The 27,983-nt window shown below is 40.1% G+C and overlaps 3 protein-coding genes across 9 annotated transcripts in view; 1 reads left to right on the plus strand and 2 right to left on the minus strand.

Moving 5' to 3' along the window:
• nf1a (neurofibromin 1a) overlaps window positions 1–10,660 on the plus strand; it is a 101,272-nt gene extending 90,612 nt beyond the window's left edge. For all 3 annotated transcript variants that reach the window (XM_051397903.1, XM_051397905.1, XM_051397904.1), the window contains 4 exons: window positions 1,560–1,702; window positions 1,911–1,957; window positions 3,146–3,362; window positions 5,033–10,660. In XM_051397903.1, coding sequence (XP_051253863.1) covers window positions 1,560–1,702; window positions 1,911–1,957; window positions 3,146–3,362; window positions 5,033–5,175 — 550 coding nt within the window. In that variant the 3' untranslated portion in view covers window positions 5,176–10,660. The remainder of the gene's footprint in view (window positions 1–1,559; window positions 1,703–1,910; window positions 1,958–3,145; window positions 3,363–5,032) is intronic.
• The window catches only part of LOC127362358 (gap junction delta-2 protein-like), a 678,509-nt gene that overhangs the window by 207,252 nt on the left and 443,274 nt on the right, over window positions 1–27,983 (minus strand). For 2 of the 5 annotated variants that reach the window (XM_051398008.1, XM_051398007.1), the window contains exon 2: window positions 18,756–20,281. In XM_051398008.1, coding sequence (XP_051253968.1) covers window positions 19,170–20,273 — 1,104 coding nt within the window. In that variant the 5' untranslated portion in view covers window positions 20,274–20,281 and the 3' untranslated portion in view covers window positions 18,756–19,169. Of the gene's footprint in view, window positions 1–18,755; window positions 20,282–20,572; window positions 20,638–24,961; window positions 25,091–27,983 lie in introns of those variants that run through there. The other 3 variants (XM_051398006.1, XR_007884431.1, XR_007884430.1) reach the window with 3 other exon arrangements.
• Window positions 1–27,983, minus strand: part of LOC127362369 (uncharacterized) — a 384,160-nt gene that overhangs the window by 2,426 nt on the left and 353,751 nt on the right. The window lies entirely within an intron of this gene.

Consider the following 27,983-nt stretch of genomic DNA (forward strand, 5'->3'; position numbering starts at 1 on the left):
TCCTTAAAGGAGCATTTCACCCGTGGAAACATTAATATTTATTGAAAGTGGGTTATATATGTAGTTGAAATGTAACATACATTTTGAATTTGGTGCCTATTTGACCGAGAAAAGACAGAAAGTGACTTTAGGGCGCATTTGTATTAAAGACAACAACTCCCACAATGCACAGCTCCGCAAGCCACTCCCACTAACACTATCAAGGACTACAACAACGTGAATGTAAACCATTTATTTACAGAAATATATGAACAACAACAAAAATAAATATGTTAACAATGACAGTTATAGTTCCTCCTGAGCGTCCTCAACTTCTTGGTGCCGCAGTACTGGCCATCTGGAGCTGCAAATAACAAAAAAGAGTAAAATGTGGCTCATAATTTGTGATGTTGTGGAGCTAGTGATGAGAAGGGAAAGAGTTTTTTGCTTTGTGTCACTCGTCTGAAGTAAAATGTGCTGTGTCTGTTGAATTCTTCCAGAAGAATGCTGGAGTGAATGTGAACGTCAGCCATGTTTAATAGCTTGAAAAAAGTCTTGATTTCCACAAAGTACATAGAAAATTAGTCCAACTTAAGATCAGCCTCTATAAAGAGATATCTGTAGGCAAGATACAAGATTTTGCTGTTCTGGTTTCCATTTGTAGTCCGAATAGTATTGACCAATCATGTTTGAGCAAGCTTTGGTCATTCCGTGTGGAGAGCCAAAGAGGCAAACACATTGGCTGAAAAGGAATCTCGGAACTGATTGTCTGATTCAGCTTTTTACCACCTTTTTTTTAATCATTTATTTATCTGCATTCATATCTGTTTGTAGAGATTAGCCAAAATGTAACAAAAATCTGAAATAATCAACTCCAACTCTATTCTCGCGTCTCAAGTTGCTAATTGGACTGTAAACGATGACTGCCGCACTAAAGACGAAGTCTTGGTCCCTGTATCTGTTATCCAGATATCTGCCGGCTACACCAGAAGCCCTGAGACGTTGGCTGTTGCCCTCAGAGGCTAAATTGCCATCAGATGATAGCCGATGTGTTAAGATAGTGAAGATCTAGACCACTTTGTGCAACAGTTGAATTTAAATAACCTATCACCGTTAATTGGATCAAAGCCATAAACAAAAACTGTCTTTGTGAAACTGAAAACTTATTGTGTTTTGTTTGTTTTGAAAATAAATTTGTGCATGAGTTGAGTTTGGTCCATGGGTTTGCTCCTCTGTCTGTCTCTAGTCTAGTGCAGATGTAAAGGCTTTAGAGAGTAAATGGCAAATAACGGAGCTGCTGCTGAAAAGGTGACACAAGGAGACATTGTGTCAAACTTTTGAGTGTCAGTGTGAGACAGAGAGATTGTAGAGCCAGATATAAACCTACTTTATGTACCTCGCTGTGGTATTCAAAGATCCCTGTGGGTTCTCAGGTTGCTGCATCAACTGTAGATATCAAAGTATAAAAATACCTGTGCTGTTACATTAGGTAGTAAGTCTGATTTAGTCACAGTTGCAGCTGTCAGCCAGTTTTCATGCAGACTTAACAACAGCTGTTTGTGTGTGTGTCTCCACTGCAGTCACAACCTGCTGGATTCCAAGATCAACACTGTGCTGTCCATGTGCCAGGACACCAACCTCCTGAACCCTGTCCACGGCATCGTCCAGAGTGTGGTGTATCATGAAGAGTCACCCCCGCAGTACCAACCCTCCTATTTACAAAGTAATACACGCTGGCATTTGCAAATTCTTTATAGGCCAAGTATGTTAAGTCCACTGCTCGTACAGTCGGGACATAACTTGTTGTCTCTCCTAAAGCTTGGACAGTTAAGTGGATAAGAGCTCTGTGCTTCTGTTGTAAGCATTTTCACCCTGACTCCCCTGTCTTCCATCTCACCTTCCCTCCTCCCTTCCTCACTTTCATTTCACAGGCTTTGGCTTTAATGGACTTTGGAGGTTTGCCGGACCCTTCTCCAAGGTACGAATGATTCTTTCCTCCTGTCATTTTTTCATTTTCTCTGAGCCCCCTTGGCTGCTACGCAGGAAATATTCAGCTTACTAGGCAATTACACGACAGTTCTGCAACCAGCCTGCCAATTGGTACCGTGATATATGAAGCATGTGACTGACACACACACACACACACACACACACACACACACACACACACACACACACACACACACACAGACAGCAGTATCCGAGAGGCTGCAGATAATTTCAAGTCAAGTTTTCTGTTGATACTGAATCTAGTAGCTGCTCAACACATTGTGTGACCCATGTGTATGTAACAGGTGGATGAATAAATAATGTATTTTTTGAATACAATTGAATTGAAGCACATTGAGCTAGACCCAACATGTGACACCATTCATTACATAAGTTACAGCCAGACTCTTCATCCCACTCTTTATCTCTTCATGAGTTAGTATTTCTAAGGTAAGATGCTGTGAAGCATGTAGACAAAAGTTGTTGACATCATTTGTATTATTTATGATAGTATTACACTATATACATCAGGGCTATTCAGTGACACAAGTTAAATAAAAACATTAATTTAGGCCTAATTGGGCTATTATAATATTTTCACTTTCTTACAAAAATCAGTGTGAACAGACTAAAAAAACGTGGAAATCCATAATGATAAGTAGATACTGAACTATAGAATGCTCTCAGACCTCCAACAAGGAGGCAGCTCAGATTTGATGTTTCAAATCTCTAACTGCAGGCATGAAATATTATCAACTTTAATCGGTTTTGGAGCTATTATGCAGTTGCACTGTTATTGTGCATGTGTCAACTGTAGTTAAATGTGGTTTAATCCTACAGGTCACAGAATTCTAGGGGCAGCTACTTAATAATGCCTTTCTCCGGGTACACAATTTGTAATACTGTAAATATAAATACTGCAGTACTTTCATTAGTGCCCATTCTGCGCGCTGGATGGGAAGCTTTGGTGAGCCTGATGTGGTCCACAGTTCCAGATAAGGTGTTTATGTGTTACAGTGGTTCTACATGAACCATTGGGTTACACATCTGATCATCAGCAATGTTAACACAGTCTACATTGTTGTTATTGTTGCTGGGCTCTACCAATCAGTCTAACATGCATGTTTCATCTTCTCTGTCCTCCCCCCACACACACACACACCTGCTAACCATGCAGCAAACACAGATCCCGGACTACGCCGAGCTGATCGTCAAGTTTCTGGAGGCGTTGATTGATAGCTACCTACCGGCAGCTGACGAGGAGCGAGGGGAGGAGCAGCTGAGGACACCCACCTCCCCCTACCCCCCCACCAGCCAGAGCCAGCTCAGCATCACTGCCAACCTCAACCTGTCCAACTCCATGACCTCACTGGCCACCTCGCAGCATTCGCCAGGTCTCTCTCTTACACACACACACACACACACACACACACACACACACACACACACACACACACACACACACACACACACACACACTAGTGTTACTGTATTCACACACATTGACATAATGCATTGGTGTCCAGCATTTTGGTCCCCACAAAGCTGTTAGGATCCACAAGTACAGCGGGCTCCAAGTTTTTGGACCCCATACATTTAGTAAAACAAGCCCATACACGCACAGACATACAAGCTCCTCCCATGTTTTCTGTCCCTGTTAACACTTTTGACTCAAGTCTACAAATGCAACAAGAAAGGAAGTCAGCTGCTTATCCAACAGCATCCCCTGTTGTTTTATAAATTACACATCAGATGATTTAAATTACCTACAATGTGTCTGTTTGTCTTATTGGATGTCAGTAGACAATCAGTATTTCAGTGCAATGTTAAAATAAAGTTAAATAAGAATTTCTAATAATTTAATTACTTAAATTATTATTAAAAGTGTTTGCAGTATAAACTCTTCTTCATCCTCAGCTGCTTGAAGGAACTGCTACAGTCAACAGACATACAGACCGACAGACCCAACATCAGTTGGCTACCTGTACTGTTTAAGAATGTAACTGACCATTGACAGTGTACAATTAGTTGACTGAGTTTCCAACAGCCAGTTTTCTGATGTCCAGAAGGAAAAACTTCTTGTTAGTGATAGTACTGAGTCTTATGGAGAAATGAGCCTACTTGGTAAATGGACCTGTACTTGTATAGCGCCTTTCCCACTCAAAGCTCTTTTACACTACATTCTTTTACACTACATACTACACTCAGTGATGGCAAAGTCCATCGAACAGAAACTAACACATTCGTGTGTTCGACGTGTGGCGGGAGGAGCCGGGGATCAAACCAACAACCTTCTGATTAGAGGACGATCTCTGAGCCACAGCCACCCGCCACTTGGTAGATGGACTGTACTTATATAGCGCCTTTCTAGTCTTTCAACCACTCCGTGCGCTGTACACTACATGCCACACTCACCCCATTCACACACATTCATACAGTGATGGCAGTGGCTGCCATGCAAGGTGCCAACTGTTCACTAGAACAGAAACTAATCATTAACACACACTCACACACAGATGCGCATTATCAGGAGCAATTTGGGGTTCAGTGTCTTGCTCAAGGACACTTCGACATGCAGCGAGAGGAGCCGGGGGTCGAACCGCCAACCTTCCGATTGGTGGATGCCCCGCTCTGCCTCTGAACCACAGCCGCCTACTTCTCACTATTAGCTAGTCTTCTTCCATATAGCATAATGTTCATTTAGTAAATATGGTCCGTCCAGCTCAACACACCAGACTCGGATCAAACTTTCAGACTGGGCAGTGCTGATCAAATATGAAGATTCTGTTCATTGACCATTTCTCTCCTAAAATATTTTATGAGAACTTGTGTGACCAGGCGAGCCACCATTGTTTCCTGCTACAGACGGGTTGAAACCAAGAGCAGCCAAGGAGAGCAGCTCAACTCGCAGTACAGTACTCTACAAACCAATGGGTGACATCATAATAGGTTCACACTTGCTTGTGACCTCCAGGTCCACTTTCCCACCAGTTGAGATAGATATGCTTTTATGTATGTATGCTTTTAACATAGTGTGTTTTGTGTCCTCCCTATGCTACTCCAGGTGTGGACAAGGAGAACGTCCAGCTGTCCCCCAGCTCTGCTCTGTCCAATGCGGGTCGCACTCGCCACGGATCAGCCAGTCAGGTCCAGAAGCAGCGCAGCGCCGGTAGCTTCAAGAGACCCAGCATCAAGAAGATCGTCTGATCAGCCAGAGAAAACCCACCCTCCTCCTCCTCCTCCTCTCTGCTCCTCCCCCAGCCTGCCAGGCCTCATGCTGCACTCCACTTTTTACTCTTTTTATTTCCTCCTCCTTCTTCATGGTTTTCGCTCTGGCAGGAGAACGAGTGATTTTGTGTGGAGGAGGAATATTAGCGTGGACAAACTTGAATTCTGAGCTGCTTGAGATTTCTTTCATTAGAGACAGCGGGCAGTGGAGGAGAAGCTTCTGTCCAATCCTTTCTGTTCTCCACTGGATTCAGTGTTTAAGCTCTTCATCACAGATGTTCAGCAGCGGTTTGAGTCAGCAACGGACGTCACACAATAAACAATTGAAAAGAAAAAATCCCTCTGGTGCTGATGGGAATACAGTTTGGACTGTGACAGATTACACAGGGAGGAACCAGAAACTGAAGTTCAGTCTTAATGCTGATGTCCCTTGGCCTTCCTCATGACGAAACACTCCAGTGTCAGCCAGATGGACCAAATAACAGCAGCAGCGGAGCTGGTGGACCCGCTCGGACATCTCAGCGCCCCTGTACATATTTTACATAGACAGATAATGTATAACTAGTCCTTAGTGCTAATTTAGATGTTGACGTTTTCTCCATGGTGTGCCTTTGTCAGGGTTTTTCAATGTGTACAATTTGTAAAGTAAAAGTCAAACCTTGCTGGGGACAAAGAACAGGTACTAATTATGGAGGCAAGCCGTCCATATTACCAAGAGTTCACACGAGCTGCCTCAAGACCGGCCTCCAATGATCGTCAAATATACAATCATCCATATACCCTGTTGCCTGAAAGTATTTATCCTGTACAGCTAGATAGTGCAACACAAATCTTTTTCTTTTCAAACACTTTCCAAAAATCTTCTCTTCAAACACTTTCAATCTATCAACATAAAGAGTGCAAAACACTAGGGGAAACGCAACTGTGTAAATAGCTCCAAGCTCTTTTTGTTTGCTTGTTTTTTGTGTTTTTATTTAGCTCTGTTTGTGAATTATTTTTAGTATGAACTGCAGCGTTTTAATTTGTTTACAGAGTGACAAGGAAAAACTGTGTAATAGGCAATAATCCTCAACTCTCAAACTCCTTCGTCAACCACCAATTTTATTTGTACAGCGAACAGGGAGAACACATCGCTATGTCAGCTCGGTGCAATATGATGCCAACTCCTGAGTTGCCTGTTAACATAGAGATTTAGCTCTCATTGATTACCTCCAACGACCATTTGAATTGAAAAAGAGGCAGTGGACAGTGTGATGTTTGATCCTATCACGCACACACACACACACACACACACACACACACACACACACAGACACACACACACCTCCATCTGTTTCACCTCAGCAGTCTGAGCTGGACCCGCTACCATCAGAGGTTTGTCCTGTGGGCTCTTTAAAGGGAAAATCCACCTTAAAAGAAGCTGTAACACTGTTGGGGCTGTATACCATATTTACAGTGGAGACAATACCGTTTAGTTCATATTAAGACCTTTTTTGCAGCATAAAAACTACAAAAATGTGTTAGTATTTAACAACACACTAGTGGTGGTGAGTGGTTTCGGTCACTGCATCAGATCAAAAGTCACAGCATTGAGACTGAGATTGTGCTTAAAAGCAAACCTTGTCTTTTCAAAGTAAGTTCCAAAGACACTAATGAACTGTCACACTTTAAAGACCAGTGTGTGGGATCTAGTGGCATCTAAAAATACGAAAGGTGGCAGTTTAACATGGTGGACTAAATGGAAGGCGACCTGTGGAATCTGTGATTATAAAAGGCTCATTCTAAGGTAATGAAAATATAGCAATTCCTATATTCAGGTGATTATACACTAATGAAAATATACCTATGAATATTATGCTATAATTATGTTATATAATGTTGTGACAGTAGATCCTCCTAGATGTTACACACTGGACCTTTAAAACACTTAAAATAATCCAAACTTCTCAAAAATGGACATCCAAAGTATAAAGTCCGCCTTAAATAAACTAAACTCTGACCAAACATACGGTGCCAATTGTCAGTACTTGAGCTTTTACTACTTATTGCCACAGACGCAGTTCAGTCTGAGCTCCATACTCAGCTCTTATTCCAACACAGCACCTTTTGGTTCAGGGTTTTTCAGTATGTCTGCAATGATATGGTGAAATATTTGGAAATGTTTTGTAGATCTAAACGTAAATGGTAAACATCTGGTTTTGGTCTCAGTCCCTCGGCATCAAACACTGATTCCAGAACTCTTCACCGCTGATCCAGCTGACAGAGATTGAGGACAGTCTTTAGTGGAAGATGGCGGCTTTTTCCTTTTTAAGAGCTTCAGTAATAATTCAGGTTATTATTGATGCAGAGGCCAGCTCTGTCATTTTAAACCAACCCTCTGTATCAGCAGATCTTCTGCAGCAAACACCTTTTCTGCATGGCACAAGGTGGAGAATGCTCATTTACTATAAATCACATCAACTGTACATCACTGCTGACTGTTTTCCAAAGCATGCTGTGCATCTCTAAGCTTTCAGGCAGCCGTTGGTTTCAGTTTATTTCACAAAATCAACTTAAGACAGCTGAAACTTGCTTGAGGCAACTAATCTGCCACAGCAAACATCATGTCTGTTGTCAGTGTTGCTTGTGGTAATACAGTGCACACTGATAAAACCATCTGCACAAGAACCCAATTCATATTTGCATGACCGAAACTATTGGCCAATCTTGGCTCATCACAGATGTGTCAGTATCTGTGTGTATGTTAGCAGAGAAATGTCAAAGATGTGTAAACAGAGTTTATTTTTACTGTAAAATGTTCCAGTCACTAATCATTTCAGGCAGTATTGGTCTCACAAATCCAGTATATCGGTTAGGGTTTAAAGCTGCAGTAGGTAACATTTTGTCGTATTTGCTAAAGTTTTGACAGGAGGACCTGAGACAGATAATGTATGAAAAAATCTGATTCCTCTGGCCCCTCAGGAACCAGATTTTTTCACAATTATCTGTTAGGATATAGTGAATAAAATTAAATAAAAATACTGCAGTTTTAATCTGCGTTAGCCTTTGACAATTAAAGCAGTAATGTTGGTCATTGTGATGGATTACAGTTGATTTGGATGTTTATACTGAAATGAATGGGAACCAATGGCTTCCTGGAGAGTAGAAAGACACTGACTAAAACACTATTTCCACACACTTGTGGAAATGGTCACATGATTTGTAGTAAATAGGTTTAAACATACAGCCACTGTGGTCTGGGCCCGTACAGCAGCCGTGTAGACTTGTTGCTTGGGTTGTTTGGTTGACTTCGCTGATCCACTCGCAGCCTCCGTCCACAGCTCAGCAGGGTAAGTCCGTAACGCTTCTATCCTGCCTTAACATCTATGCATGGCAAGAGTTGAGTATTGTTGTACAACTCTGACTTTTTTTATCTGAGCAGCGTCTCCAACATGTCTGTCACTCTCTGTTTCCTACCATTGTACGTGTTCGTGTTACCTTATGGATACATTTGTGAATCAGTTCACTGCTGATTTTTTTCTTGTATTGTAGTTGTCTGAGGGGATGTCATTTTCTTCTGTCCATGCAGCTCGTTCAGTAAACAGGTGATCACCAGATAAATTCCATGAAAAGGGACGTTTTCATTAGAGACAGCCTCAGTAACAGTATTTTGTAATTCAGCCTCAAAGAACGACTTAAAGGGAAGACAAACCATGAAATCATTTTTCCACTGCTGGAGAGTCAGAACATTGTTTTGGGTTTAAGAAAGTTGACATGAAGGATGATTGACACCCCCAGGTTAGTATGCTTGAAACAAACCGGTTCATACAATGCAATGTCTGAACACTTCTGAAGGCAAAAATGTTAATACTCGTTCCGTCACAAATCCTGCTCATCACAGAGAGCTGATGACTCTTACAAATGGGCATAGCGGGCCTCAGTTCTCAACAGTCTCTCCTTGAATGTGTTTGTGATGTACATAAAACTGACAGAAGCTCCACACACCAGGCATGGGTTGCACCAACTGGTCTTTGGTAAGCTTGGGCCTAACCGCTAAGTCATTCCTCGTTAGGACCAGTCTGTAGAATGAACTTAAGCCTAGTCTGAACTACTTTCGGTCTGAGTGATGTGCATTCATGTAAATGCCTAGGCGTGCATTGCTGGGATAATTTGCCTCGTTAGCGGCTTATAAAAGTCAACTGGGCAGATCAGTGCAGCATACAGTTATTTCTTACTGAGTGACCTTCATTTCTTGCATTGCTTTTCCCAATTTTTTGTGGCGAAAAGGTATGTGTGACTGTAGAGGCTGTATATATCTGTAGCAATCAATCTTAAGCCCAGATGGTGACCGACATTACCATTAGGTTGGACTTAGACCTCCAAGTTACGACGACTTAAGAGCATTTAAGCTTAAGAGCAGGTGTAAGCCCTGTTGGTGTAACCCTGGACAATCGCTGCGTAAAGTGCGTGTGATGGCTTCAGAAAGTTACAAAAATGTTTCGGAAAGGTGTTTTCAGACTGTTAGATAGTCCAACAACTTTTTCCAACTTGGTTTAAAGCAGACTGGGGCCTTCAGTCACCAATGTTATTGAGCAAATAAATTAAACGTGTTAAAATCCTCTTTGATGTCAGGTTTTACAGACTGTGGTTTGATTTGAAGGACCACAATGAAGTGTAATTTAATGGAACATCTGCCCTCCTTCCCATGTAAATAGGTCTAACCCTAGTTTAGAGTCAAGCATGGAGTTGAATCACAATTAAGTTGTTAAAGTCACATTTTCTAATACAGTTATGGATTAGTACAGAGTGGCCACGAAGGTCCAGTTGGAAGGATTTTTGGATCTGGGCCAATGAGGCTATAAAGATGCGTGTTTATTCAGATTTCTGTGTCAGATTCCACAGAAATATTTCAACTCGTTCCATCGTCTCTGCTCACCACTTTTCACCATCGAATTGATCTTAAAGCTACACCTGCTGATTTTCTTCTCCCAAGTATCCACAAAACCTGAACTACAGAATCAGCGAGTATACCTTTTAACAAAACACAACCAGGAAAAATCTGAAGGCATATTTCTTTCAGCACCATGTTAGCAGATTGCCATCATTTCCAGGTTTTAGTTTGACTTGTGTGTGAATGGAAATATTAAGGATTATGTATCCATAACCTCTTAAACAAGTGGTTGACTTGCACTAATTTAAAAACAGTCATGGGTTTGTAAAGATGAAAAACCTCAAAATGTGGCATGTTTTATTTGATGTTATGCAAAATCTAATGTCTGTAGAGTAATAGTCTGAGTTTTGTTTTTAATGCAGTATGTGTGACAATTGTAAATACTTTGTGTACAATTTGAGATGGTATATTTACTACACTGTACATACATGTGATATTGTATCATTTTGTTTTTGTAAAGCAGTTAGTTTCTGTATAATAATATACAAATTGAACTATTCCAGTGTTAGTAATAAAATGTTTTGCTCTCCACAATGTTTGAATGCACACCAGCTTTAATTTTAGACACTTTATAATGTATGAATATGATTTTCCTTTTTTATTTAAATCATTGAGTATTTCATCAGTTATGTAAATACTGTTCCACAGTTAAACACTCAGCTAACTATATTAGCAACAAAGGCATACTCAAGCACTGAAGTAGTATTATCAAAGAGTAAGTGGTGAAGACTATTAATCACTGTTACTCCACTGCTGGAGGAGCTAACAGGTCCATACCACTTCCACTCTTTGGAAAGTCTCTGTCCACCAGCAGAAGCCCATGGTGAAGATGGTACTGACCACTGCAGACTTGCAGTCTTGCTTGACCCACCCCTTCAAAACAAACACAAATGCCCTATCTAGAGAAAGTGTTTGGTTTGTCCATTCTTTGCTACTGTAGAAACATGGCAAGGAAACTCCTCCAAGAAAGATTTGGCATTTGGCTTGGGCAAACAGAGTGGAAAGTTTGGCTAAAAGCATAAATACACTGTTATGTAAAGATCATCTTGTTCTTAATGCCTCCGTTAAACCTAATATGGAATGTACAGTCAGTGAAGATTCAAACAAATGATTATTTCGAACTGGACCTTGTGTGTTTTATGAACTGGGCTCAGATGATAACAGGCTGTGGCAATTGAGAGCATTTAACAGAACACAATCAGACTGTGCAGATAACTTTTCCTCATGAGCCCAAAGAGGAGATTCATCATCTGGATTATAAAGCCAATATAGAATGTTCTGAATATTACAGGTCCCACAGTATTGTGTGAAGTTCTCGAAGTATATATATTTTTAATACATATTTTTGGGAGCTGTAATACTTTCTTATAGTTTTTCTCAATTGCTAAAATACTAAAACCCATTGGCTGAACAAAGTTCGCAGTTGCCTGAACTCATTTAGCTAATTGTGCAGTCTGTTGTCAATACCTTAAACCATTTCACATGGTAAAACACAATTTGCAGATCTCACTTAGACTTTTCAGCAGAACTCTAAACACATTCTCATTCTCAAACACATTCTGCACTCTAATGCACATGTCATCCATACTGGTAAACACAAGTGGCAACAATCAAATACAAATAGAGAACACATGTCATTGATTAAACACAACCACTCAAAATTGATTTCACTTGTTTCAAATCATGTGACACAACCAATATAAGCCAGTTCAGAGAGCAAACAGGTTGTTGAAGGTGGGACGGAGAAAGTCTAAGAGTGGATGGAGGAAACAATGTGAGAGGACGAGGACGAGTGCGTATGCGAGGTGGGCGACGAGGAGGAAGAGGAGGACGAAGAGGAAGACAAAGAGTGGAAATATCTGATGAAATTCGAGCAACAGTCATTGACCATGTTCTTGTCCATGGACTGACAATGAGAGAAGCGACCCAGTTTGAGCCGATTTTCCACCATAGTTAGGACATTCAGAGAAGAGAACAGGTACAGTATACTACTGTATTTTTGTAATTGCAAATTTACTGTACGACACTATATGCAGCTGTTTCAATAGACATTTGTAAAGTTAATCACTGTGTATTGTACTGCATGAATATCTACTTTTTGTAGAATTGCAAGGCTGCCCCCTGCAGGTGGAAGGACAGCTATAGTCACTCGGGAGCAAGAGGCCGTTATAATTGGCATGGTCCTTCAAAATAATCTAATATGACTCAGAGAAATCCAGGAACAAGTGATACAAGACAACACGCACTTCCAGAGAATTGATAGAGTGAGCATTTCCACAATTGACCGTGTCCTCCAGCGTAACAGGATGCGAGTCAGGGATCTTAACTTACTTGACAGTATACAGAGTACCTTTTGAGCGCAACTCACCAAAGGTGAAAGAACTGCGAGCTCAGTATGTGCAAGTAAGTGTACATTCAGACACATTTACTGTAATCCAGATTGTCTACAGTACTGCCACATACTATGTGAATGACATTACTCTTCAGTACATACAATGTATGTGAATCAGAAGTGCATACAGTAGGTCTAATTGTACTCTACAGTATAGCACTGTCTCTGTACGACTTACAAAATTCTACATACAGTATATTGTATTTCTACACAGACAATATTTGACTTGGAATCCTTGGACCGACCCCATGAGTTCATCTTTGTCGATGAAGCGGGCTTCAATCTGACAAAGAGGAGAAGGAGAGGCCGAAACATGATTGGACAGCGGGCCATTGTTGATGTCCCTGGTCAACGAGGTGGCAATGTCACAATCTGTGCTGCTATCAGCAACCATGGTGTTCTGCATCACCATGTTACACTCGGGCCATATAACACCCAGCACCTTCTACGATTTCTTGCCAATCTAAGAGACATTTTATTTGAGCAGCAGGTTCAAGAGCAGCAGGGTCAAGAGCTAAATGAGAATCCCATTCCCACCTATTTGATAGTGTGGAACAATGTCAGTTTCCACCAAGCTGCTCAGGTAAGGGAATGGTTTAACATCAATGGGCAGTTTATGAACTTGTACCTCCCTCCATACTCACCTTTCCTCAATCCGATTGAGGAGTAAAGGAGGGAAAATATTGCTTGTGATGTCGACAAAGTGCTCTGGCCTGACCCAGCCCAAAGACAAGAAGCACATTGTGCTTTCCATTTGTTTACAGTACTGACTGCTCAATAGATTTTGACTGGTTGCAGGTTCATATCAACAAAGAACAAGAATTACAGTATCACAGAAACAAAGGACAAGTTTGTGAGATGCAGGGTACAGTACTGTAAAAATAGGGGTACAAGGAGGAGGAAGTTTTCTATTTTTTGGTGTATTGTTTACTGACTGCTTGATAGTGTATATCATTTTGATCGCTTTGTTTATGATTTGAGAGCAGTGTTTGGTCCATTTACCATTTGCTGGACATTGACCATCTCGACCAGAGCTACCAATGTGACCTGCTAAAGATAGAAGCCAACCAGACCAACACTGCACATCAGCCTCACATTTTCTAAGGAGACAAAATATCATCTTTTAAGGATTTAGGGATACAAATTAAATTTTTTTTTAAATAAATATGTTTGTATCCAGGTTTTCCTAGTGTTCCCCTATATTTGTAATTTTCCTCCTCTCTGTCTCCTCCTCCTTAGTCTATCTGTCAGCTGAATTACTTTCAAGATGCCCCTCCTGTTCTTTTTGTGCCTTTTTTTTCTTGTGCCTCATGTCCTGTGTCTCTAAAGTTTTTGTCCTGTGCTTCAAGATTCAGTGTCTCTGCCCTGCCATGTGTATGCCTGACAGTTATATTATTAATTAGAACTACCTAAAGGACCAGTGTGTAAGATTTAGTGGCATCTAGAGATGAAGTTGCAGACTGCAAGCAATTAAATGCCACTCCTGAAGTATTGATGCTTCATTTCTTCCCACCTCTGGGAATTATAGGTATAAGGTACACCAACCCAAAGGCATTAACTAAGAGCCTAATGCAAATATTCAAAACAGTTCTGCATCTGCTACAACTGCTACAGTGGTGCTGAGGCACACTGTCTGTTCTTGTCCTCCTCTGGCTTTTTAATGTGTCCACTGAAGTATCAGATGCACTGGAAGGTGCTCTGAGGACACCAGGTGGGCAGAGGTGGAATTACAGGTTTTACACAACAAGAGACATAAACACTCAAAGCTAGTGGAGATAGGGGACCAGTTCCGATATTTAGAATCATATTTTACTATTTCATTTCGTACAGGGCTGTGGGACTGTAAACATATCATACTATAGCAACACATACAGCATTACTTTAGTGTTGAAGTCTATAAGCAGGATATAGATATGAATATATACTCAATAATAGTCAGTCACAACAATGTAACAGTTTAATCTGTATGTAGAGACCATGTTTGTTGTTTAATGTATTTAGCTGGTATATCTGATAGATATTTTGTATACCTCTCACCTACATAAGCTTTGTTCAATATCTTGTTCACAAGATATGTCTTTATGTACACTTTCGCATTTAATGCTTTGAACAATGGCAAAATCTGGAACAACAACACACACACACACACACACACACTTTACCTTCGCAGGGGTATAGCAGTGTGTCTGAAGGCATGAAATGTCTTTGTTCAGGTTCAATTCAATTCAATTCAATTCAATACAATTTCATTTGTATAGTGCCAATTCATAACAGAGGTTATCTCAGGACACTTTTCAAATAGAGCAGGTCTAGACCGAACTCTTTATAACATTATTTACAGAGACCCAACAGTACCACCATGAGCAAGCACTTGGCGACAAGGGCAAGGAAAAACTGCCTGTTAAAAGGCAGAAACTCCTCCTTAAAAAAACAGACAGAGAGACAGACAGAGACAGAGAGAGAGACAGACTGACAGACAGGTGCACAACAACAACAGTACTGGTAATGGCAATCTAGCAGGACCATGGCAGGAGGCTCCACCAGGATCGATAAGAACCTGCGAGACGAGAAAGCACAAGAACTCCGGGGAAGAAGTGAAGTTAGTAACATGCATTAATGGGACATGAATGAGTGCAGAAAGAGAGAGGAAGAGAGGAGCTCAGTGCATCATGGGAAATCCCCCGATAGTCTAGGCCTATAGCAGCATAACTAAGGGATGGTTCAGGACTCACCTGATCCAGCCCTAACTATAAGCTTTATCAAAGAGGAATGTCTTAAGCCTACTCTTGAATGTGGAGAGGGTGTCTGCCTCCCGAACCACAACTGGAAGCTGGTTCCACAGGAGAGGAGCTTGGTAACTGAAGGCTCTGGCTCCTGTTCTACTTTTAGAGACTATAGGAACCACAAGTAGCCCAGCATTCAGAGAACGTAATGTTCTAGTGGGGTAATAGGGTACTATGAGCTCTTTAAGATATGAAGGGGCCTGACCATGAAGAGCTTTATAGGTGAGGAGGAGGATTTTAAATTCTATTCTACATTTTACAGGGAGCCAGTGCAGAGAAGCTAGTACAGGAGAGATGTGATCTCTTTTTCTAGTTCCTGTCAGTACTCGTGCTGCAGCATTCTGAATTAATTGGAGCGTTTTAATGGACTTATTGGGGTAACCTGATAATAAAGAGTTGCAGTAATCCAGCCTTGAAGTAACAAATGCATGGATTAGTTTTTCTGCATCTGTCTGTGATAGGATGTGTCTAATTTTTCTAATATTACGTAAATGAAAGAAGGCAGTCCTAGAGGTCTGCTTTATGTGGGAGTTAAAAGACAAATCCTGATCAAAGATAACTCCAAGATTCCTGACAGTGGTGCTAGAGGCCAAGTTAATGCCATCTAGAGTAACTATATCTTTAGACAGTGAGTCTCTAAGATTTTTGGGGCCAAGTACAAGAATTTCGTTTTTTTATTTAACATCAGAAAATTGCAGCTCATGCAGGATTTTATGTCCTTAAGACAAATAAACTATTGTTATGTAAAATGTCACACAACTCTTTGGCGACTACTTTCTCCAGAATCTTAGAGAGGAAGGGGAGGTTAGAGATCGGTCTATAGTTGGCTAAAACCCCTGGGTCAAGAGTGGGCTTTTTAAGAAGGGGTTTAATTACAGCTACTTTAAAGGACTGTGGTACAGGTGACATGCTTTCACACAGTGCTGTCCCAGTTTTCTTGCAGCTTTTGGGGCCATTAAAGCTTCTTTTTCACAAAAACTTAAAGTCATCACGCATGTAACATCTTTTAAATTCCATGAGAATTCAGTGCTGAGGGACACTAGGGGTCCAGGGACTGAAAGAAAGGGAATGGAGGAAGGATGCAACCTGCAGACTGCAACCAACTGAATACAGCTCGCGTTTCAGAGGACCCGCTCCTTCTGTAGACATAAACAGCTCATTCTAAGGTAAGAAAAACACAATGATTCTTATTTCCAGGTGATTATACACTATTGAAAACATACTTATGCATAATATATTCCATTTCTGACAATAGATCCTCCAAAATGTTACACTCTAGACCTATAAAACTGACCAGGAGTGCAGCAGATTAGTGAAGCTTGAATAGTAGGTGATTTCTGCAAGACAGCAGCTCAAATGCAGCTGTGCATCAAACCACAGCTTCTGAGAATACTACAGAGCTAAAGAGATTGTCACACACTCTTAAAACATATCTAAGGTAATGATACATTGACATTTCTGCTGTTTTCTTTAGCAAACTGGCCTTCTGTGCTTGCTTGCTTTTGTTCATTGAACTTTATATTACACCACCAAAACTGTGTGGACACCTGAACATTCCCTCGATGGTTGATAGTGTAATAATGGATTCCGACACCATGGACTTTAATGTGCTTCTTACAGCCTCCACTCTGGTCTCAAGCTTACCATCAGATGTTGGAACCAGAGCATTGGTCCTCTGGTTCTGGCTTGCAGTCAGCATTCCAATTCATCCCAAAGGTGTTGGATGGGGATGCGGTCAGGACTCTGTGCTGATATAATACCTATATGCATTAATGTCTGCTGAAAAATATTATGTTTTATGTTCAATATGCTAGGAGAGGCTGTGTTTACATCTTTTTAATAAATGAAACCCACTCTGCTTCAGTATGTTACAATGCCTGGCACTATTCTGTATTCTCAATCTTACATTTTTGCAAGGAGGAGTACAAATGGGTTCCAATGTGTCAAAACATTCAAATACATCACTGATATTTTTATAATTAAAATAGTACATTGAGACTAGCCTTTATGTTCTGAATTGTTCTTTATTCTGCCCGTTTGCATTTGGGGTTCATTCTCTGTTTCCCAATGGTGGTTTAAACCTTTGCCCACTTTCTCTTCTAAATTCTCTGGGATTTTTTTTCTCATTTGATAAGGTGATCTGATAAATTGATCCCAGTTCTTTCTTATCAGTATGAACTCATATGAAAAAATCAGTTCATACTGATATGAAATGAAACTGGTTCAATCCTGTATGTGTAAATGACTAAAGGTGAAAATACACTCTACATGTTATTCTATTGAAAGCATCAATAACATGGATGTCCGTCAAGTAGAGAGTAGAGAGTAAAATTGTTGTTTTTGTGTGGGTCAGGTTATGCCAGAAAATAATTGTGTTGTTGGGGCACGTTGGGAGGTAAAAACATTCATAGCTGATCTGAACAGCCACACTCAAAGGTGGGATGAACAGCTTCCTTTTCATAGAAATGGGGCAGATAGTAATAGTTTGAATATAACTGCACACATTTTCAGACAGTCTCTCCTGGAAGACATCCATAGTGTTGCAGTCAGTTGTACACACGAAAAGTGACAGAAATAGTTTTGTAAAGAATGAAAAAAGAGTGCTTAAAGATCCCCTCTAGACATGTATACAGACATATACAAATAGTCTGATTGGAACAATAATATGTGTCTGATATGTTTTTTCTGTAAAAACTTTCCACATCCTTAAAAAGTCATCTACTCCTTCTACCTTAGTAATCTAATCACAGAATCTCTGAATATGCAAATGTTGTTCATTTCTAAAGTTTTACTGCTGGACACAAGACGTCTCCTACTTCACTGTGAAGTCCATTCTCAGTGGATGTGCACTGGTGGCCTCAACTTTCTACATCACACTGTACAAGTTGCATACTGGACCAAGGTTGACTTCCAAACTATTTATGATGTCACAAATCATTCTGATAGGCCCCGCCCCTTAAAAAATATTTTCATTCACAATGAAACTTTCCACTTTCAGCAGATGAAACATCCTTCTAGCGTCAAACTCCGCACAGTCATCATTCAAACAGCACACTGTAGGAACAAGAAGAAAGACTGAAGGGGGACTTCAAGTTTTCTTTCTTCATTCTTTACACAACTACAAAGTTGGTCTCCTGCACAATAGTCACATGCGCCATAAGCCCATCCACCACCCTGACCTCCACATCCCAACTTTCCACCTCACTACATTAAAGGCACAGTACTAAATGAATGATTGTCAGTGACATTTTAGACAGACTTATCTACTCACTAGTCTGCTCTTACAGCCTCATTGTGTTTATACTCGCACTCTTGCAAACTATTCCAACTCAAACTTTACAACCTGTAGATTTGAATAACAAGTTTGTATTACAGGTTGGAAGTTAAGTGGTGGTGACATTGAAGGCATACGACTATAGTTTGTAGTTGAGTGGTTTATTTATAGCCTTAGCATTTACGCATTTACGCTTCAAAAATCCTAAAAGTGGCTGTGATTAGATTATCTTTTTGTTGAAGAAACCAGGGTGAGGTTGGACTACAAAAATACATCATCCCTGTAGCACTGTATTTGCTGTTAGTACCAAACGGTACATTGATTTCTTGCTATTAACTGTATACCATGAAAATAAAGAACATCAGAGACATATTATGGAAACAATATATTATGAAACAGCTTCATCCTGTTGCATTGCCATGCCTCAAATGCTTGCATGGCATTAACAATTTCAAGTGACCCATTTTTTACAATGCACAGAATAGCCCAATGTGTCAATGTTTACATATTTATTTAGGCTATGTTTCAGGCCTCCGAGTTGCCTTTCTCAGTCTGTTTTCACAAACATAATGGCATTACAGAAAAATGTCACTCTTACAGCCAAGACTTCTTGGTCCGTCCCAGCCTGGCCATATTGGCCAGCTTGACCTTCACTTTGTCTCTGCTCTCTGGACTTCTCTTGGAGGTGCATTCCACAGTTGAGTCTGTCTCAAAGGAAATAGCCGGGGGATGTACAAGCAGACCTCCAGTCTTCTCTGGGGCCATGGCTGCTGGGGTCTGCAGAACCAGCTGGCCCCTCAGTGAATGCCTGAGCTGCAGCAGGAGGGGATTGTGATTTGAGTACAGTCTGATGGTGTCCCTGTCCTGACTGCAGCAGGTGGAGCAGGCTAAGCAGAGGATGCGGAAAATGTAGATCCAGCCCAGGTAGTGGAGTTCTGCAATGTTGAGCACGAAGCAACCCAGGCTGATGCTGAACATGAAGTTCAGGAAGATGGTTTTCTCAGTGGCACGTGACACAAAGCAGTCTGTACGAGTGGGGCAAGGGTAGGTCTCACAGCGGTACAGGTGAGGTACCTCAAAGCCAAACAAGAAGTACTGGCCTATTAGGAAGGTGATCTCCATGACAGATCGGAGTAACACGTGAAGGATGTAGATGAGCAGAACCTGGCTGGACTGCTGGGTGGGGTCCTCTCCTACCTCACCATAATCCTCTTCTAGAAAGCTTGGTTCTCCTCCTTCACTATCTCTTGCATCCCATTGCTCCCTGTAATGAGGACAGTAGGTCGGCATGCCAACCCTCCAGGCCTCCATGCCACCCTTCATGTGTCCAAATCTCTGTCTGGGAGGCCTCTGGTCTACCACCTGTGCCCTTTGGCCATCCAGCTTCTCATCCTTGGCAATCTTATGCAGGACGAAGACTATATAGAAGATGGATGGGGTGGAGACCAGCACAATTTGGAACACCCAGAACCGCAGATGTGAAACAGGAGCAAAGGTATCGTAACAGACGTTGTTGCAACCAGGCTGCTGGGTGTTACAGGTGAACTTGGACTGCTCATCACTGTACACAGCGTCACCCACCAAGGCCACCAGCAGGATACGGAAAATAAGCAGCATGGTAAGCCAGATCTTGCCTATCACTGTAGAGTGGTTCTGGACCTCAGACAGGAAACGACCAAGTATGGACCAGTCACCCATGGCTTAACCTTAGAGAAAAAGTCAAAGATTATGTCACTAGGGCTATTATTAATGTTAGATATGAGGTTTCTGTGTACATCAGTGGTTCTCAAACGGTTTCTTTTCCGTCTTTGGAAGAAAAAACTTTTGAAGAAAATTTTAACTCACATTGTCTAAAGGATCAGTTATTTTTTTTTAAATAACATCATATATTATGCGTCTGCTACCCAGCAAAATCATGCAGTATTTCAAATGGGTTCAGTTACCGGTTATCTCTGATCTTACTAACAATTGTTTCCATATGCTACAAGTCTATCCACCTCGTCTCGCAGGTTCTTGTCGATCCTGGTGGAGCCTCCTGCCATGGTCCTGCTAGATTGCCATTGCCAATACTGTTGTTGCTGTGCACCTGTCTGTCTGTTTGTCTCTCGCTCTCTCTCTCTCTCTCTCTCTCTCTCACCCCAACTGGTCGAGACAGACGACCACCCACCTAGAGCCGGAGGATCTGTCCTAGGTTTCTGCCTTTTAACAGGCAGTTTTTCCTTGCCCTTGTCGCCAAGTGCTTGCTCATGGTGGTACTGTTGGGTCTCTGTAATTAATGTTTTAAAGAGTTCGGTCTAGACCTGCTCTATTTGAAAAGTGTCCTGAGATAACTTCTGTTATGAAATGGCGCTATACAAATAAAATTGAATTGAATTGAATTGAATAACTGTATTGAAAAACTGAATCTGAATAGCATAATCTGAATTTGAATTTATTAGTTTGAAACTGAATTCCAATCAACTTGAAACTGAAATATAATATTATGAATCTGAATTCACTTGCAACTGAAACTGTATTTGAGCCTCACTAAAAATTCAACTTTTTATGTACTTTCAAATTCAGTTCTCTCAATTCAAATTTGGTTCTCTCAATTCAAATTCAGTTCTCTAAATTCAATTTCAGTTCTCTCAAATTAAAATTCAGTTCTCTCAATTCAAATTCAAACCACAAGATTCAACTTTTAAGGTCACAGACGTCAAGGTCGTTCAGTAATAGCAATCGAGTGCAGATGCACAGAGCTCTTTTCAGCCTCTCTCTGAAACGATCGGTTTTAGCTCCTGTCTCTTTAAGGCCCCCCCCCCAAAAAGCCCAGTCTGCTCTGATTGGTCGGCCTTATGACGCAGATGACGTTCCGGCCCCTCTCACTTCTGCCTCAGCATTGTTAGTTAGCTCCTCACTGCGTTTAGCTGCATTTCTACCGTCAATATTAATTCAATAACTGCTTCTAAACCAAAAACTTCACCAGCGGACATGTTAGAGCGGGAGTCTGACCTGAAATCACAGAGAAATGAAAAACATCAACAATCAGGATTACAGCTTTCTGTGACGTGTTCCTCAGGTAAATACTGCTATAGCTATCCCATAATGTTAGTGTTTATACCTTAACTATGAGAACCAACACTGTGTTTTATGCTTGTCTTTACAGGTACAGCAGTGAGCAGTGACCCAGTCTACAGAGCCCAGTGAAGTTAAACATATTATATATTACATATTATTAACAACATTAGTCAAGCAGTTGTTTCTAGTGAAGAAACAGCCAGTAAATGTACCAAAGTAATCAGAGTAATAGTATGATGATTACTGTAGCCTCCCATCTGTTATATTCTTTATACATTAGTTTACTGAGACCATGGAAAGTTACCATAATGAGTCAGAAACCTGCCTGGAATACTTTATCCTGTACAACATGTCAACATAACTGAAGGAATTACTCATCTAATAAAGTAACTTGTTTATGTGGTTTAAAAACTGCTAAGTAACCAACTGTACTGTATCCATACTTCATAGTCTGATATTTTAACTTAAAAGTATTATTACCAAAGTTAACCTTCAGATATTTGTAAAAGCTGCAATTATGTTTTACATTTTATTTTATATATTATGATGTAATTTATCTTCCAACATAATAAAATTTGAATGTGAGACAGTAATGTATTGTGTTGCTTACAGTCATTAATACAGGTTTAAATTCCACATTTTCATATTGATAGTTACACAAACCAGGTTTTCAACTCTTGTACATTCTACTTTTGTGTCAGTAGAAACTGAATCTGAATTGCTCAACTTGAATAATTGCATTGAAATACAGAATTTGAACTGCATAATTTGAATTTGAATTTATTAGTTTGAAACTGAATTTGAGCCTCACTAAAAATTCAACTTTTTATGTACTTATTAATTATGTATGTATTAATTAATTATTAATTCAGATCTCTAAATTCAGATTCAGATCTCTAAATTCAAATTCAGCTCTCTAAATTCAAATGTCGCAATCTCAACTCAATTTCAAACCACTAGATTACACTTTTAAGGTCACAGACGGGTCAAGGTGTTCAGTAAGAGCAATCGAGTGCAGATGCACAGAGCTCCTTTTTGGCTAAGCAGCATGTTTGTTTTGAACATTTCCTGGACCTGTAGACATTGGCTAGAGAAAAACATGCTTAAAGGAGACATATTATTCCCCTTTTCAGGTTCATAATTGTATTTTTTTTTGTTTTGTGTGTACACCACTTCGTGTGCGGGGGGGGGTCTGTGTGCTGCTGTATGTAAATGTACCGGAGGTAAAGATAGAGCTACCGTGAGAGAGAAATAGTCAAACTGTGATCAAGCCTCCTTAGAAGCTAACATTAACAAAATACTAGTAATAATACTATTAATAGGAAGTTATGGTGATTATTTTTTATGATGCTTCTAGTGTAACTTTGTACTGACGTGCTAACGTTATCTCAGCTAGCGTTAGCTTTGTTGTTCTTCTGCTTCGTGTGTGTGTGTGTGTGTGTGTGTGTGTGTGTTACGGTGTGTAAATTAACTTGATCTACGTGCTCCGGAGTTAACGACACTGTGAGAGAGAAATAGTCAAACTCACTAGAGCAACAAGGGACCCACCAGTGACACTGCTTTATTATTAGGGACCGAGCCAGCCCCCGCTGGAGGTCCCTATTGTTTTTGCTCGATTTCTTACCTATTATTATTTTTAGGCCACTTCGACTGCGTTTTTGCCCCCTGAACATATATGAAAACTCAATTTTATTTGGCAAAGTGGTCAGGCCTCGTGAAAAATTTTATATTCTATGTGTCACTTTCAGGTTGGCTGCTCGGTGGCGCCATTATCATTAGAAGTGCGTTTAGGCTAATAACTTCTGCATAGTTTGTCGCACATTCAAAAACCTTGTATCCACGCGTTCGGTGAATGGAGCTGAATCTTCCTATACAGGCCCCGCCCACTTCCGCCTATAATTTTTTTTCGTTAGAGCACGAAATGTCCATAAACTACTTTTTCGTGTTCCTCCTACACGCTATGTCCGATTCGCACAATTTTTTTTACCTAGCACCTGGGGACCGCCCTGGTAAAAAAAGTAATTTGAACATTTTTGAAATTTCAAAAAATAAGCACGCTATAAAATTCAAACTTCCTGTACATTTTTCGTCAAAAAAGGAAGTGGACCATTTCTCCACATTGGTATGTCCGATTGACACCAAACTTGGGTCCATAGTTCCACATGTCTTCCTTAGGCATCGTGCACAGTTTCAGGCCATAGCCACAAGGTGGCGCTCTTTAAAATGAAGAAGTTTATATCTCTACAACGGTATGTGTGATTAAGATGATACTTGGTACAATGCTTCCCCATGGCTCCCTGAGGCTCGCTAAAAAATGTGTCAACAATCTGGTGGCATGGTAAATCACTGTGCGGAGACCGTAATAGTTATGAATATGAAATTCACAGGGCACGTGTAGAGTGGTGCCTGAAGCCCACATACCAAAAATGGTGTTCGTCGTGTTTGTAGCGCCCCCTACAGGATAAAAAAAACTTTCATGCTTTCATGTTCTACTCCTCGCAGGATGATCAGATCCAGCTGAAATTTACTAATAAAATTCAAAACACATTGTTGATGATATGTGTTGACTGTGGTGAGGGGGCGTGTCTGTGGGGTGGCGGGAAATTTTGATGGACCGCCACAAAACACGAATTTGTTATAACTTTAGAGTACATTGTCCAATCGGCTCCACACTTCAAATGCTTGATAACAGTCCCGCCCTGAACACGTGTACATGACAATATTCAGACATAGTGATAGCGCCACCTACTGGCAATTGAAAGTAAGCGCTGCGTGGCGATTTTGAGCAGAGAATAATAACTCCTGCATCGTTTGTCTCACACTCAAAAACCTCATATCCACACGTTCGGTGAATGGAGCTGAATCTCCCTATATAGGCCACACCCACTTCCGCCTAGATTTATTTTTTCGCCAGAGCGCAAAATGTCCAAAAGCTATGTTTTTGTGTTCCACCCATGCACTTTTGTCCGATTCGCACAAAATTTTGCACGTAGCATCTGGAGACCGTCCTGGCAAAAAAAGTAATTTAAAGTATTTTGATATTTCAAAAAATAAGCACATTATAAAATTAGCACTTCCTGTTGATTTTTCGTCAAAAAAGGAAGTGAACCATTTCTCCACAATGGTATGTCCGAGGCTCACTGTAGCTAACAACGGTTAGCATGTGCTAGCAGTACACAAACAATGAAAAACAAAGCATCAATTCTTAAATAATGTTTTAAAGAGTTCGGTCTAGACCTGCTCTATTTGAAAAGTGTCCTGAGATAACTTCTGTTATGAATTGGCGCTATACAAATAAAATTGAATTGAATTGAATTATAAATACTTACAGTTACTTCCTCTGCCGTCTCTCCACAGACAGTTTGTATGAATCCCTCTTTCAGGAACAGTCTTTCAGCCAGTCCAGTGTTGTACTGACCGAGGTTGTGAAAGCAGTCCCACATGAAGTAGTTCAGACACTTCCAAAATATAAAAAAAACAAAATACAATTATGAACCTGAAAAGGGGAATAATATGTCTCCTTTAAGCATGTTTTTCTCTAGCCAATGTCTACAGGTCCAGGAAATGGTCAAAAAAAAACGTGCTGCTTAGCCAAAAAGGAGCTCTGTGCATCTGCACTCGATTGCTCTTACTGAACGACCTTGACCCGTCTGTGACCTTAAAAGTTGAATCTAGTGGTTTGAAATTGAATTGAGAAAACTGAAATTGAATTTAGAGAACTGAATTTGAATTGAGAGAACTGAAATTGAAAGTACATAAAAAGTTGAATTTTTAGTGAGGCTCAAATACAGTTTCAGTTGCAAGTGAATTCAGATTCATAATATTATACTGAGTTTCAAGTTGATTGGAATTCAGTTTCAAACTAATAAATTCAAATTCAAATCATGCAATTCAAATTCAGTTTTTTAATGCAATTATTCAAGTTGAGCAATTCAGATTCAGTTCTAAATGGTTCAAATTCAGTTTCTACTGACACAAAAATCAGCCCATAGTTCAACGTGGTGGACTAGATAAAAACGGCTCATTCTAAGGTAACAAAAACACAACTATTGTCATTTTCAGGTGATTAAACTAATGAAAACATAGATAAAATATTATATTCTATTTCTGCCAATAGATCTTCCTAAATGTTACACACTGGACCGTTAAAAAGGGGAAACGGACATGATTAATATTTAGGGACCGAGCCAGCGATCGCTGGAGGTCCCTATTGTTTTTGCTCGATTTGTTCTTACCTATTATTTTTAGCCCCCTTTGACTGCATTTTTGCCCCCCTGAACATATACGAAAACTCAATTTTATTTGGCAAAGTTGTCAGGCCTGGTGAAAATGGGGATATTCTATGCGTCGCTTTTAGGTTGGCCACTAGGTCGCGCTACTATCATAGTTTGTCACACATTCAAAAAGCCTTGTATCCACGCGTTCGGTGAATAGAGCTGAATCTCCCCATGTAAGCCCCGCCCACTTCCGCCTAGATTTTTTGTTCTAGAGCGCGAAATGTCCATAAACTACTTTTTCGTGTTCCTCCCATGCACTTTGTCCGATTCGCACAAAATTTTTCATGTAGCATGTGGGGACCCTCATAATAAAAAAGTAATTCAAATAATTTTCATTTTCACTTTCGGCAAACTTTTCGCGTTGTATTTGAACGAACTCCTCCTAGGGAATTTATCGGATATGCTTCAAATTGGTCAGTACAGTCAAAAAATGGTGCTGATTAAAAATTGTGCTATTTGAGACTGTACGTTGAACGGCATGTCTGTGGCGTGAGGTCAAAGTTGGCCACTTTGAATTCTGTGGTCATACAAACTGATTGAAAAGTTGAGCTATTTGTGACTGTATATCAGACCGTGTGCCAGTGACAACTTGTTGATTTCAGCAGATTCGCCATAAAATAGTGCTCATATCTTCAGTGTGCAATGTCCAATCTCCAATAAACTTCATATATTCTGAAACAGTTTTGCCCTGAACACGTCCTCATAACTTCAGCGTACGTGGTCCAAGCTCAATGAAACTTCACGTGTTTGATAACACTCTCGCCTTGAACATGTCTACATGACAACATTCAGACATAGTGATAGCGCCACCTACTGGCAACAGGAAGTAAGCGCTGCGTGGCAATTTTGAGCTGATTTACGTGAAATTTCATGTTTTGGTCCACACGTGTAACGATGGCACGTAGTTGCGTGGAGTGCGAGGTCCCGCCCAACGCTGCTTGCAGCTTTAATTTATTTTTATTTTTTTAACTTTTATTATTCACAGCGGAGTTCAACTGAGGGCAATGTTTTCTTTTTCAGAAATATGCTGATCACAGGATTTTGTTTGGATAAAATAGTAAAACATTTTTACTCATATTTTATCCGTATGGTGCTTTGTTCTTTATACTATGACAGTTTTTCTAAAATTTGATTTGAAAAAAAATCTCAATATATTGCCTTGCAATATATCGCAATATATTGAATTGTAACCCCTGTATCATGACACATATTGTGCCCTAGTCAGTATGCATTGGTTTGATCTGAGCGAGAGGTGGATACAGAGGCAGGACAACATGCTGTCTATGAGGAGCTCCCAACAAAGACATATAGGGAGGGTTACACATTGCCAAAATATTTTTTGTGAATTTTACTGTTTGGAAGATAGTGGCCATTTATATATTTATTTCCAAATGGTTCCTAATGTGCATGAATGTGTTGTATGTGTATTGTATGTGTTGAGAGAATTTGTTCTTACTGTACGATCATATTTGTATTTTCTGTTTTACTGCTTATATGTTATTTATGTTATTTCCCAGCTGTGGAGGATATCTGACTTTATTATTGGGCTACTGTATGATGATACAAGTTGATTATGTTATGGGAAAAAATTGATTTGTGGATATCGAATCAAAAAATCTTTTGTTGAAATTGAGATGAATGAAAGAGTTTTTTAGATAAAAATCCTAGGGGTTGTGACTGACCATAGATTAACATGGGAACAGCATATTGACTGTATTAAAGGAACAATTTCAAGCCAGTAGCAATCCTGTATAAATCTAGGGATACATTAAATTATAATGCCTTGTATATAATTTATTGCTCACTTATACTTCCTTACTGTGTGGAATTGTGGGGGTCAAGCTCTAAAACAGCCATACATTCAATAGTCTTACTACAAAATTGAGCCTTACATATTATTATTAGTTTATGAAACCCAATGCTACACTGTAAAAAACCAGTAATATTCCAGCAGATTTATACCAAAATATTACAGTAAAATAACTAAGTAATTTTCTATAATTAAAAGAGTTTTTAAATGTAATCTTCCATAAGATTTGTGTAATTTGGCTTTTTAATGTTTAACTAAAGATAT

The sequence above is a fragment of the Dicentrarchus labrax genome, unplaced genomic scaffold, assembly GCF_905237075.1.
Source record: "Dicentrarchus labrax unplaced genomic scaffold, dlabrax2021, whole genome shotgun sequence".
Lineage (NCBI taxonomy): Eukaryota > Metazoa > Chordata > Actinopteri > Moronidae > Dicentrarchus > Dicentrarchus labrax.